Source organism: Monodelphis domestica, chromosome X (genome assembly GCF_027887165.1).
Source record: "Monodelphis domestica isolate mMonDom1 chromosome X, mMonDom1.pri, whole genome shotgun sequence".
Lineage (NCBI taxonomy): Eukaryota > Metazoa > Chordata > Mammalia > Didelphimorphia > Didelphidae > Monodelphis > Monodelphis domestica.
This window is the reverse complement of record NC_077235.1, coordinates 87,263,617-87,276,694: the sequence shown is the minus strand read 5'-3', so window position 1 is coordinate 87,276,694 and position 13,078 is coordinate 87,263,617. Positions and strand designations below refer to the sequence as shown.

At 53.5% G+C, this 13,078-nt stretch overlaps 1 protein-coding gene and 1 long non-coding RNA gene across 5 annotated transcripts in view; one reads left to right on the top strand and one right to left on the bottom strand.

Annotated features, from left to right (window-relative positions):
* F8 (coagulation factor VIII) overlaps nucleotides 1-2,897 on the top strand; it is a 71,414-nt gene extending 68,517 nt beyond the window's left edge. For 2 of the 3 annotated variants that reach the window (XM_056809879.1, XM_056809880.1), the window contains exons 23-26: nucleotides 168-312; nucleotides 414-562; nucleotides 812-988; nucleotides 2,423-2,897. In XM_056809879.1, coding sequence (XP_056665857.1) covers nucleotides 168-312; nucleotides 414-562; nucleotides 812-988; nucleotides 2,423-2,578 — 627 coding nt within the window. In that variant the 3' untranslated portion in view covers nucleotides 2,579-2,897. The remainder of the gene's footprint in view (nucleotides 1-167; nucleotides 313-413; nucleotides 563-811; nucleotides 989-2,422) is intronic. The other variant, XM_056809881.1, reaches the window with a different exon arrangement.
* Nucleotides 1,592-5,165, bottom strand: LOC130456199 (uncharacterized). 2 transcript variants are annotated; one of them, XR_008914793.1, is made up of 3 exons: nucleotides 4,742-5,165; nucleotides 3,896-3,988; nucleotides 1,592-1,655 (listed from the first exon to the last, which is right to left on the bottom strand). It is a non-coding gene; the product is annotated as an uncharacterized LOC130456199 (long non-coding RNA). The 2 variants fall into 2 exon arrangements; XR_008914794.1 differs by lacking the exon at nucleotides 4,742-5,165 and adding an exon at nucleotides 4,593-4,735.
* Nucleotides 5,166-13,078: the final 7,913 nt, after the last annotated feature.

Below are 13,078 nucleotides of genomic sequence, written 5' to 3'. Positions count from 1 at the left end.
GGCTCTGGGACGTGGGGCGCGAGCCGGACGAGCTCCTAGGAGGGGCGCAAGGAGAGCGGGCAAAAGGGGGACCCGCATGAACCCAGGAGAGCGCGTCCCAGACAGTCACTGGGTGGGCAGAGGGGGAGAGCCGAGAAGCAGTGCCCGGCCTTTGCCCCTCACCACAGGTCTTCTTTGGGAACGTGGACGCGTCGGGAATCAAAGCCAATGTCTTCGACCCCCCCATCGTGGCCCGCTACATCTGCCTGCAGCCCTCCCACTTCAGCGGGCGCAGCACTCTGAGGATGGAGCTGCTCGGCTGTGACCTGGCCAGTGAGTGTCTGCGCATGCGTGGGCGCGGGGCCCAGAGACTGGGTTGCACGGGGTGGGGCCCCGACGGCCGCCGCTGCTGATGCTGACCCCTCCCCCGCCAGGCTGCAGCCTCCCCCTGGGCATGGAGGATGGCGGCATCTCGGACGCCCAGGTCACGGCTTCGTCCCACAAGGCCGGCGCCTTTGCCAACTGGGCCCCTTCCCAAGCCCGCCTCCGCCTCGAGGGCCGGACCAACGCCTGGAGGCCCCAGGTAAGCGGTATGCGGGGCAGAGTGGACCGGGTCCAGGGCTCCCTCATCCCCGCACCCGAGCTCCAGGGCGGGGGACGGGGAGCTGCCAGAGACGGGCCCAGCGCGGGGAGACTGAGGGGCTCTTAGGCGGCGGCGAGGCTCCCTCCGGCTCCCCGGAAGTGCAGGCTCTGCTTAGGGCCCAGGGTTGGACGGGGCGGCGCTGGCCTGTCGGAGGCGCTGAGCGCGGCCCCTGCCGTCGTGGGTCCCCAGGAGAACGGGCGGAAGGAGTGGCTGCAGGTGGACTTCGGGAAGCTGAAGAAGGTCACCGGCGTGACCACGCAGGGCACGCGCTCTATCCTCACCAGCATGTACGTCAGGGAGTTCGCGCTGTCCAGTAGCCGCGATGGCCGACACTGGACCTTCTTCCGCCAGGGGGACGGCGTGAAGGCACGTAGCAGGAGGAGGCGAGCCCCTGGGGTGTCCCGCCCAACCCCCCGACGAGTTCCAGTGGGTGCTGGGGAGGACGCCCTGGGGGTGGAGAGCGGAGTGAGAGCTGACGGCTGGCACCTTTTCTGAGGGAGGCCTCTGAGGGGCAAGAGGGGAAGGCCGGGAGAATTCTAGTGGCTGCCCCTCCCCCTAATGTGGTCCTCTCGATTTCTCTGTGACCTTCACTTCTTTCTCTCCATCTGTGTCTCTCCCTCTCTCTGCCCCTGTTTCTCTGTGTATCTCTCCTCCCCTCCCCCCATCTCTCTCCCTCTGTCTCTCTTTTTCTCTGTCTCTCTGTGTGTATCTCTCCACCCTCCCTCTCTCCCCCTCCATCTCTGTCTCTCCCTCTGTCTCTCTGTGTGTCTCCCTCTGTCTCTCTGTGTGTATCTCTCCCCCCTCCACCTCTGTCTCTTTCCCTCTATCTCTCTCCCCTTCTCTCTGTCTCTCCCTCTGTGTGTGTGTCTCTCACCCTCTCTCCCTCTGTCTCTCTCATATTTAACCCAGTGTAGGGCCCATGTGAATTCTTGGCTTCCCTTGATTACTGAAGCAGCCAGAAACACTGGATTTGGAAGTCAGAGGTCCTTGTTTCCGGTTCAGCCTGTGTGCGCTCGGGCCTCGGTTTCTGTATCTGTAAAATGAGAGGCTGGGTCGGGGCAACCTTGGAGACTTCCTTTAGCTCTCACATGTCCTGAGCTCGGCTGGTGACTGTAGTTCCACATACCATGATCACCACTAAACTAGCTGGGGGGTGGTCTCCGAGAGCATTCCTCGTGACCAGAGCGTTGGGCTCAGGGCCAGGGCATTCCAACTTCTTAAGTGGCTCCCTATTGCCTCTAGTTAACATTAGGAGTGGAGCAGTGGGGTGGCAGGGTGGCTCAGAGGATAGGGCACCAGGCCTGCAGCTGGCGCCAGCACCTGGGTTCAAATGTGGCCTCAGCCCTTCCTTGGAGCTGGTCCTTCGTGTGGCTCCGTAGACAGAAGGGAAGGGTTTCCAAACAAGGCCGTAGGAAGCAAAGGTGAGGTGGTGCCCACCTTGGGCTCCCGAGGGGCTCCCAGTTCTCTGCCTGGGGCCCAGAGCCTCCCTCTGCTTCCTCCTGTGTTCCAGGACCTAAGCTGGAGCAGCCCCTGCCAGCTCTCGAAGCCCTCCTCCTCCTCCACAGAGGGCACGAGAGTGGCAGACATAACCAACCACATGCTGGGATCCCTGAGCTAGGCCCTTTTGGCCTCTTCTTTGTTCCTCTCCTATTTGGGAGCATGGCTGGCTGGCTGTCCTTCCTCCCTCCATCCCTCCCTTCTTCCTGGCACCTCCGCTTGACCTAGGCAGGCCAACCTCTGGGCCCAGGCTTCCTTTGAGAACGTCTGCCCAAGCCACAAGAAGCCCCTTTTCCCTTCCAGATCTTCAAGGGAAATCGAGATCACTCCAGCCCGGTGGTGAACCCCGTGGAGCCGCCCCTGTTTGCCAGATTCCTGAGGATCCACCCCTGGAGCTGGGCTAACCACATTGCCCTGAGGGTGGAAGTTCTGGGCTGTGACACTCAGCAGGTGGCCTGAAAGCTTGGCCTGCCCACCCTTACTGCCACTTCCTCTTCCTACACCCTGCCTGGGAGGCCCCTGCTCTTAGGGGCATCAGGAGGTCAGGGAGACTTTGGCTGGGCCTGCCTGCCCTGAAGCCCTGCCACATGCCTCACTGGAATCCCCCCCCAGAAGTAGCGGCACACCCTCTCCAACAGAGATTGTGGTCAAGGAGGGAGGGCAGCCCACCCCGCTCCCAACCAAAGTGGGCCCTGCTGGTCTGGGGGTGGGGGTGGGGGTGGAGGCCATTATCTGGGATGATTTCTCACAGCCCATTAAACCCTACTGTTTCTGCAAATACGGTTCTGTTGGCTCATGTCTCCCAGGCCAGGATGGGGACTCTCAGATCCACTGAAACCCTTGCCTTCTGCCTCCAAGGGACAGGAGCAAGAAGGGCTAGCCAGTGGAGCTTAAGTGACTCATCCAAGGTCACCCAGCTAGGACGTGTCTGAGGCCAGGTCTGAATTTAGGATCTCACATCGCTAGGCCTGCCTCTCTATCCACTGAGCTAACCAACTGCCCCTCACTCCTTTGCTAGCAGGCCTCCCCTCCCTGCTTGGGTGTTTCCACTACGAACAACTCAGAGGAAGGGGGAGGACAAACATTCATTAAGTGTCTGCTGTGTGTCTGGTACCGTGCTAAGTTCTTTAGAGATAACATCTCATTTGGTCCTCACGCCAACCCTGGGACACAGGTGCTCTTATTAGCCCTATTTTACAGTTAAGGAAACTGAGACTTACTAGTCAGTGTCTGAGGCCTGCCTGACTCCAGGCCCAGTTCAAGAGGGAGAAGGAAAAATGAGAGAGGGCCTCTTTGGACCAGAGGGCAAAGGGAGCTAGAAAGCCATCACCTCTGAAGGAAACCTCCAAACAGGAAGTCCAGGAACAGCAGAGCCCAAACTCAGGGCTCCTGCATCTAAGAGGAAGTCCCAGTTCTTTAGGGCCTTCCAAAACCTGGCTTTCACCCATTTTCTCAGTCTCATTTTCTTGCCTTCCTCAAGGAATTCTTGTACCCGCCAAGGTGCACTTCCTGTAGTCCCCAAAGAGCCCACATCAAGGCAGTGTGAGTGGAGCTGGGAGTAGGGCAGCTCTGGGCACCTCCTAGGAGGATGGACCTCCCCAAGTCACCTGCCTGTTCCAGGGCTAACAAGGACAACCCCCTCTCCCAGCAGCCTCAGTTTCTCTCCCTCAGGGTCTTCCTCCTACCAGACCCTGCAGGCTCCCCTCTTGTCTTCTGGATTCCTCCCAGCATCTCTCCTGTGCAACTGGACCCACAACCTCATCCCATCAGACTAACCTGTGGCTGCTGCGTCCTGTTCTGGCTGTAGCTTCAAAGGCTGGCTGGGGCCTCTTCGGGGAATTCTTAGAGACTCCAGAACTTCTTCCCAGCCTAGGGAAGAAGGGAGAGACATCTTTCAGCAGCTCCTCCCTGACCCACGTGCCAGTCGGCTCCTTCTTTCCTTTTCCTTCTTTGAAACCCTTCCCTTCTGTCTTAGAATCAATACTGTGGAGCAGTTCCAAGGCAGAGGAGAGGTAAGGGCTAAGTGATGGAGGTTATAACTGACTTGTCTAGGAAGCATCTGAAGCCATATTTGAACCCAGAACTCCTGTCTCGGGGCCTGGCTGCCTGCACCCCCCAATCCTTTCTTAATAGCCCTCCCTGAAGGAGACACTCAAAGGGCCAAGTGAGAAACAGTGTGGGACCTAGCAGGGCCCAGAGCCTGATCTCCACTTTTTGGAACCTGCCATTCTAAAGGCCTCTTTCCCTCTGAATCTGTTAGGACTTCCCCTTCCTGCCTGGAGGCCACATCCTAAGGCTCTTCCCCTTTGGGGCCCCAGTTTTTTCCTCTGTGAAACAAAGGAAGATGGCCTTGGAGCTCCCTTTCCACTGGGAGGATGCCACCCTCTGATTTGATAGTCCAGGGGAAAGGATTATTCCTGATGGACAAGGGGTTGGAGTTAGGGAGGGCTTCTTGGAGGAGGTGACCATTGACCTGGGCCTTCATGGAGGATTTGGTGAGGCAGAGATGAAGGGGCTGCCCAGTGTGTTGAGGGTTAGGGGAGCCCTGGTGCCAAAGAGGACACCCAGTTCTCTCTAGTCAAAGAGATGGCAGGGAGAGTGGATTGGGCATAATTCACTAACTTAACCAATGGTCTCTTTAGAAAGTACAGTGTCTTGGGTGGTGAGCCTGGCCGGGCTGGGCCCAGGGGTCTGTTTGGACTCTGTTGTCACAGCAACAAGGGAATGTTTGCTAACAAAGTGGGTGACCTCACAAAGGCTAGTCTTACTTATCCCTGGCTGTCCCGAAGCCCAGGGCCAGACAGGAGCCGGCTGGGAGAGAGGTTGGAGGCAGAGGAAGTCCACAGTTGGACTTTGCCTTGGCGGAGCTCTGACTGCTACCAAGTTTCTATCCTGGTGAGTGTCCTTCTTAGCACTCATCCAGAAGGTTGGGGGAGGGGAGGCCTACTGGTAAATGGGGCCCACTCGGCCCCCTGCTCGGCTCTTTGCCTCTTGAAGAAAAAGACTTGGCCCTGCTTGGCCCCTGTGGTGGCTTAGGCTTAGGCTTATGGGGGTGGAACGTGGGGGCAGCAACTCACCTAAGGTCACCCAGCACCACACAGTGTCAGAATATCCAAGCCCCCGAAAACCTCGAGGCCTACTTAACTCACAAAATGAGCACAAACACACCCAGAGAAATGGAGGATCTGAGAATCCCCCCCCCAAAGATGGGCTGGCATGTCTGTGTGAGTCAAGTCCATACATGGGGGACTTCAGCCAGCACTTCAGCTCTCCCCTTCTTCCCAAACCTCAGTTTCTCCATCTGTAAACTGAAGGCCCTGGTTCTAGATCAGCCATCTCATGCTTCCAGGGTGTTGTTACTGTTATTATTATTATTCTCCGATTGTCTGGATTTAAGAAAAGAATGGAGAAATCGTTAATGACAAAGTGTCCAGCAGGTCATGTGTATTCCTCCCCCCACTCAAGAGAGCTGGCTGTTAAACGTTTATCAACTCACCCACAAATGTCTTTTTAGAATATTTGGGGGCTATTTTGTTTTCCCAATGGCACGTGGCAACGGTCTCCTGCATAGGCTAGAAGGTCCCAATCTTCCTTCTTTCTTCCTCCCTCCCTCCCTTCCCCTGCACTTCCCTGTGGGCCATGTTTGAAAGCAAAAGGCACAAATGAACTGGGAAATAGGTGAACAGAGGTAGGAGGTCCGCTCCAGTCAGCATTCTGCCTCCAGTACTGCTTCTTCCGGGGCTGGAGAACATCCTCTGCCCCGAGTCCCTTCCAGGCTGTGACAGACAGGTTGGTATGCGTCCAGTTAAGGCCACACCTCAGCAGTCATCTTCTCTTTTCAGCCTGACAGCCCACGGAGCCTATGTCCAAGTAGAGAGAGAGCTGGGGAAGAGAAGAGCCATGCGTTGGTCTCTGATTGGCTGTATGCTGCTTCTGTACCTGATGCTCTCCATTTCCTGCTACCCCCACCTGGAGCCCACAGTCCACAGATCTCAGCCAAGCTTTGGCCAAGGCGCGAAAGAGAGAATGGGCCAGAAGCCATTCTTGAGGCACATGTTGGCTGTCAAGACTAAAGATCCCGTCTTCGACAATGACCAGAGTTATGGCCGAGTAGTTATGAGTGAGTCTCTAGAAGTAGTGTGATGATTAGGCAAGATGGTGTGAGGCCCTCCTACTGCCTCTCACATCTCCAATAAATGATCATCACCTGGCTAGGCTGCTTCAGAGTCTCAGCTCTCAGATGGGGTCCAGAGGCTCCCTAAGGGGGCACCTACTTGTGCTGCCCACTTTATGAATCTCCTCTCGCAGGACAACTTGGGGAGATAGGTGCTGACACTATTATTGGCATCAAACCGAGGCAGACAGTGGTTCAGGGACTTGCCCAAGTCACACAACTAGTTAGGTGTCTGAGGATGGATTTGAACTCGTCTGTGGTTCCCTCTTCTCCTCAAACGGTGTGCTTGGACAGACAGGGAGGCTGGGGTGTTATCTAGGAACTGCCTGAAGGGCTCCAGCTTTTAAGAAGGTAGCTAAGGTGGGTGGTGAGCCACCCTCGAAGAGCCCCTGAGGAGGGAGGGCTCAGTGCTGGTAAAGGCCAAGCTGGAAAAGGGAAGGCCCCGCAAACATCTCCCCCTACCCTCACCCGCCATTCTCAGGCACTCACACACACTAAACACAGACACCGGGTACTCTAGACCCTGGCCACCAGCCAGCCCAGTTCAAAGATGGTGGCCCAAGACAAAGGAAAAGCATTCATTTGGGAAGGGAGCCACTCAGCATGGGGCCAGTCAAGTATGAGCAGGCATTGGCTCACACCAGTAGAGGGGTGTCTTCATCTGGAAGATCCCTCCGTCACTTTGAGCATCCCTACCTATCCTTTCTGACGCCCAAGCTTGCCCTAGAAGGCACTGAAATGAAATCATTTTGCCTGTGAAATTGGGGGCTCAGGCAGGTTACACAGATAGAAGTGTACAGCTTTCTTGGCTCCCAACTAGGTCCAAACATTCAGGCCCATCAGAAAGTAGTAAACATGCTCGAAAATACCCAAGAACAGGCCATCTCAGCTCTGATCTCATAGCATCTTTGCCCTGAGCCATAAATATCAAGGCCATCTTGGACTCTGTGGCCCTCCTGACCACCATGCAGATTCTGGCTGCCATTTTCTGGCCCCCTCCTCTTTTTCCAGTTTCTGCAAGGACAACTTGGGGGCACTAGAGCCTTCTAGTATCAGAAGGGCCCTAGCCTCCCATGAGGTCTGGGACAAGAAACTGGAGGGTACTAACTAAAGAGGCAAACCCTCCTTGGGCCTCCAATGGAAGGGGGGTCCTTTGGAGATTCCCCATCACTGGAGGGTTTGGGTGGACTGGAAGTCCTCTGAAGGCCCTGAGGTGGAATTTCTGTGATTCTTGGGGCTCTCCAGATTGCCCCCCAGCTCCTGTCCTGTGCCCCTGATTCAAAACTGCTGCTGCTGCTTCTAGTGAGAAGAAGCTGGTAAGCATTTGCCCAAGGTAAATGGCTTCTCCCATTCAGGATCTGCTTGTCTGTTAAAAGCCAGTGAGTGATTGGGGGTAGGGATGGAGGGAACACACTGGGTGAGGTGAGCCCCGAATGACCAGGCAGGGCCTTGACCCCAAGGTGATGGCGATCCTGATCTGATCCCTTCCCCTTTCATTTGGTTCTTTTCAAGAGGTTACTGCTGGGGAAGGCAGCTCCCCGAGCCACACCTTTGCAAGGTGAGAGGCTTGCCTGGCACTTTCCGCTGTCCTAGCCAGGTCCTTTCTTGTTTGGTATCCCGGAGTTGACACAGTTTTTGCAACTTGCAGGGATAGAACTGGAGGATCTCCCATTGTCTTGAATAGTCACCACTGAAGGGAGAATGGGTTTGTTGGTGGGGTTGGATAGTCTCGGAGTAGCACGGTGTTTCTGGTGGACGGACTTGGTCTTCGGTTTAGAAGAGATGACGATAGATCGAAAGTTGGCCAGAGCCAGAAAAGGCGTGTTTGAGGAATCCTTATGTCACGGCATTTCTCGCACCAAGAACAGTTTTCTGTGTTCCAGCCAGTGCCGTACTGTATTCATTATCTATGGGGCTAGTGGCTCCATTTGCTGTGAGTGAATAAGCCACCAGTGCAGAGTCAATGAAGGTGTCATTGAGGTCCCAGTGCTTTTGGACACCTTGGGGGCATGACCAAATGGACAATGAAGTGCCCCCGCCCCTCTGGCTTTGGAGCACAGTGTAGCCGCCCACAGGCTTTCCTTGCACATGATGACAGGAGGTTTGGGGGCTTTGGTTTCTTTGGTTGTCAGTCACACCAGCCATGAGGTAAAGCTTTAGACAGCTTTAGTCAGTCAACTCCCGGTGGAGAAGCTGCTGGTGTTCTTGTTTGGGGAGTGGCCAATAGATACTTCCATACCTCGCTTAAGGGATCAGACTTGCATGTGAAGCAGCGATTTGTCCTGGACCTCTAGGGATCTTCCTGAGCCCACTCCCAGCTCTTCCATCCAGAGGAACTGGTCTCTCCATTCTTTTGAATCTTTCAGTTGCCCCTTAGATTCCATTTGGAGTGCTGCTGTGCTGGATGCTATAAAACCAGAAATTTTCCACATTTCCTCCTCCTTTGGGAGTCCTTTCAGTTGTTCGCTCTCCTCTCTTCCCCCATCTCTGTCTATCTGGCTTTTGTATCTCTATCTGTCTCTACCTCTGTCTGTCTCTTTGTTTTTCTCTCTCCACAGCTTTCTTCCTAATCTGTCTCTTCCCCCCCCCCCATCTCTCTGTCTTCCTTTATCTCTTTGCCTCTCTCTGTCTTTGAGTCTCTCTCTCCCTCTCTCTCCCCTCTTCTTTTCTCTTTATCTCTGTCTCTCCATGTCTGTGGCTTGGTCTCTCTCTAGTTCTATCTATCTCTCAGTCTTTCTGTGCATCTCTATGTTTATGTTTCTCTGTCTCTTCATCTTTTGATTTCTGTGTCTCCATTGGTATCTGGCTGTATCTTTTTATTTCTCTTCACCCATCTCTCTCTCTTTCTTTGTACTTATCTTTCTGTCTCTGTCTTGAGCTCTCTTTTTTGTTTCTATATTTCCCCTCTCTGTCCTTCATCTCTCCTCACCTCTGTCTCCTTCTCCTTCCCTCTTTCTCTGTCTTTCCCAATCTCTCTGTCTCTCTAGCGGTCTGTTTCTGTCTTTCTCTTTCTCCATCTTTGTCTTCTGTCTCTGGTCTTGTCGCTGTCTCTCTTCCAGCTTTACCACGACATTTGTTCTTCCTCTTCTCTCTCCTATTTGCCCCACTAAGGAAGCCCCTCAGTGACCCTAAACCTTACTCTTGGGGTGACTGGTGCTTTTCTCCAGCTGTGGGGCCAAAGCTCCTACTAGAATAGAAACTCCTTAAGGCAGGGACAGGGTCTTATCTCACCTCGGTCTCTCGCAGACACCCGCTGAGTGGCTCTGTAACAGTAGAGTTCCAGAAACCCAGTCTGGCCCTAGCCCAGAGAACCATATTGGACCGATTGGGAAGCAGTCAGTAAACATGTAGTAAGTGCCTGCTATGCGCTAGGCACTGGTGACACCAGTACAAATGAAGACAGTCCTAGTCTCACACACCCAGAGGGAATGGCTGGAAGAGCCCTGGGGCTAGAGTAGCCCAGCTCCTTAAAATGGGCTTCCAGTAGCCCCTAGGCTTGCCCCCTCCAGACAGAGGGTCCAATCTGAGGGACAGAGGGGGCTGAGGAGGTGGGAGGACCCTCAGACTCAACCTTGCAGCATAAGGAGAGCTTCCCTGGAGAAGAAGGAAGGCATGATGGAGGCCAAGAGGAGGGGAGCTGGCAGGAAACGGAGAGGGGGGGGGAAGATGATCTAGCTTTCTACTTCGACGTCCAGGTCAGGCCTGTAGAAAAGCAAGGATCTCGCTCTACTGGGTGTAGGCCCACTCCCACTCTGTTTTCTAAAGGTTCCAAGCAAACCAATACAATTCAATTCAGTTCACTCTCAGAGACTGGGCAACCCCAAACCCCAGCAAAAGCAAACAGCCAAATTCAAGGATTTTTTGCCTGAACTAGGAAAATCGAAGTGAAGCAAGCTCTCACTTCCCCCTTCTTGAGCCTTGGTCCCCATGCCTATCTAGCCAACCAGCCAGCCAGTCCTCCGCTGCTTCTTCACAAGGAGGGTGGGTGAATCTTCTCAGCTTGCTAACAGTCTCAGAGAGGGAGGGAGGGTGGGAAAGAAGGGAGAGAATTTGGAAGTTAAAACTGAAAAAAAAAGAATGTGAAAACCCTTGCTTTTCCATGTGATGGGGAGAAAATCAAATGTGGCTAACAAACAAAGCAATGAGGCTGTCTCTGTTCCTTGTAGGAAGCATGAGAAGAAATTACCAGATGTCCTCTTTCCTGAACAACTTCTGGATCAACATGTCGGATTTGCTGCCCCGGTTGGCCATTTACGCTTTTGTGGTCTCCTCTGCAGTAATATCTCTGCTATTCTGTCTCACGTAAGGCCCTGGTTTATACATTTTCTCGACTCATTGGGAGAAGGTGGACTGGGGACAGACACATGGCGTGAGCATGAAGTGGGTGATTCTGGGTGGTAGTCCAGATGCGGGAGATGGAAGGACAGAGACGAAGGACAGGCCATCCAAGAGGGCACTAGCAGGAAGGGGGAGAGTAGCTAGCCCTAAAGAGCCATCATGTCGCTGAGGGCACAGGCTGAGAGAAGACTAAGGGGCTGCCATGTATTCCCATTGTAGCTCTTCTCTCTAGAAAGTTTCCTGCTCTCATAGCTGGAATTCAGTGGCCTCCCCAAAACTTCTCTCTCTTAGACAGGGCCTCATGGAGGAGGTTGGAAGGCAGAGATGTTAGTCAAGTCAAGCAAGGTTGATAGTGATCTCAATAAGCCAGACCTTGCAAGATGGAATTTCATCGCAATCAGTGTAAATCTGGCACTTAGAGAAACAAAACTGGCCTCACTCATATGGGCCAGTTATAGCTAGAGAACTGGTTATGTGTGTGGGGGGGGGGAAGCAAAGATTGAAGGGATTTCATGGGCCTTGTCACCAGTGGGTGGGAACATGATCTCAGGCAGCTGCGTTTGGAGGGGCCAGGACGTGGCAGTCCACAGGCCCATTGGCATCTGCTCCAGGCAAGAACATTTGGAGTTTTGTGTTCAGTTCCTGATGCCCCAACTGAGGAAGGAGATCTAGCAACCAGAATCTATTCATGGGGAGGCAGTCTCTGTATTGGAAGGAAACTCCCTCCAGCAAGGCAGATCAGGAGGGGGTCCAGCACCTTAACTTGTAAGGTTTAAATGCTTTAGGGACCTGTATATGGTCCCAGTATGTCAGGGTTGGCTGGCCATCGGACCTAGGGCCTTCCCGAATCCAAGGCCAGTCATCTAGTCACTGGAGGTCCATCTGTCTTCTGGCGTGTCAGAATGTCTGGAGAATAGATGGTCAAGTGGAATGATCTGGAAAGTGAGTAGGGATCAGCCCCTCGATGGCTGTTTCCTGTGGGCCTCCTTCCCTCCTTGTCCTGGTCTGTTCCTAAGTCTGGCAGGAGCATTTCTACCCAGCTGGTGAGCGAGCCAGACTTGCTCTGGCTTACACCAGAGTTGCTGGGTGGTCCTCTGCTTCATGATGAATGCTGGCAGAGGCCCCAGAAGGGGAAGGCATTTGATTTACTCCTGTAGTCAACCCCGGTTCAGCAACACTATGCTGAGCTCTCCTAGGACTTCCCTTTAGAGAAACACAGTTTTAGGGCAAAAGGCTTGGGAGGGCAAAGTCCAGGCCCACACTCCATTGGTTTCCCAAAGACCTAACCTGGTTGTTTTAAAGCATAGGACTTCACTGCTAGTCAGGCTCACAGCTCAGCGAGCGGCATTAAGAGAGTCGGGTTGCTCTAGTTAGTACAATACTTTGAGATCCTCAGCATCAAGAAGCTGTGGGTGGACCCTCAGCCTTTTCAGGGGCTTTTCCAGGTACCTTTCTGTGTTTTTAGGCCCACTCTTACCATTTCTTACAAGGTCCACCCTTCTGGCTCCCTGTGACAGCTTTTTTAGGTCCACTACAGGAGAAGGATTTATTGCTTATTTTTGACTCTCACTTTTGGCCTTGGAATGGATCCCAAGAATCCGTTTCAAGGCAGAAGAGTAAGCAGAAAGGCCAGGTTAAGTGATTTGCCTAGGGTTGCAGAGCTAGGAAGCATATGAGGCCTGCCATTCTATCTGCCCCACTACCCCAAAGCGTTATTTATTAAAGGCCATCTCTAGTGCCTTTTCCCCAAAATCGGAGGGCCACATGTATGTTCCTCATGTATTAATTACATGCATCCACTTGGGACTGCCTACATGTAGCTCAACGGAAGGTCAGGGTTAGGGTTAGGGTCTGGTCTCCTCTGCCCACCCTTCTTCTCCAGGGGAGATTTTAGGTTCCTGACAGATCTAGAATCAGATCTATCTGCCCCCAGGGGAAAGGCTGGTTATTGCCTAATGTCCCTTAGTGGAAGTATCCTCCCAACAATATATCCAAGGTCTTCCTCCAAATGCCAGTTACACAAAGCGCACATGTATCAATAGCCACTAAACCATTTGAGACCATACTGAAAATGAGAAACCAGAGAAGAAGATGCTGGGAGCTCTGCTGGGAGGGAACTGATCCAACTTGAGCTGGAGAGGCTCTCAGATCTCAGCCATGGGGAAATTCCCCAATGTCTTCTTTAGCAGGGAGCAGGGGATAGGGTTACAATCAAGGCCCCAGTTCTCCATTTAGAGAATCTAGAATTATAAGTCTCCTCTAGCAAGGAAGAGGGCCTCTCCTCAAGCTCGAACTAACTCAGTCCTTCATAGTCAGTAATTGGTCTCCACAAAGTCTTCAGAAAATGGGCTCTCCTTACCAAAGAATAATGACTTTGAAAGACCAAAGAACTATGAGAATTCAATGACTATGTCTTTGGAGGACGGCCTATAAAAAACACAGCGACT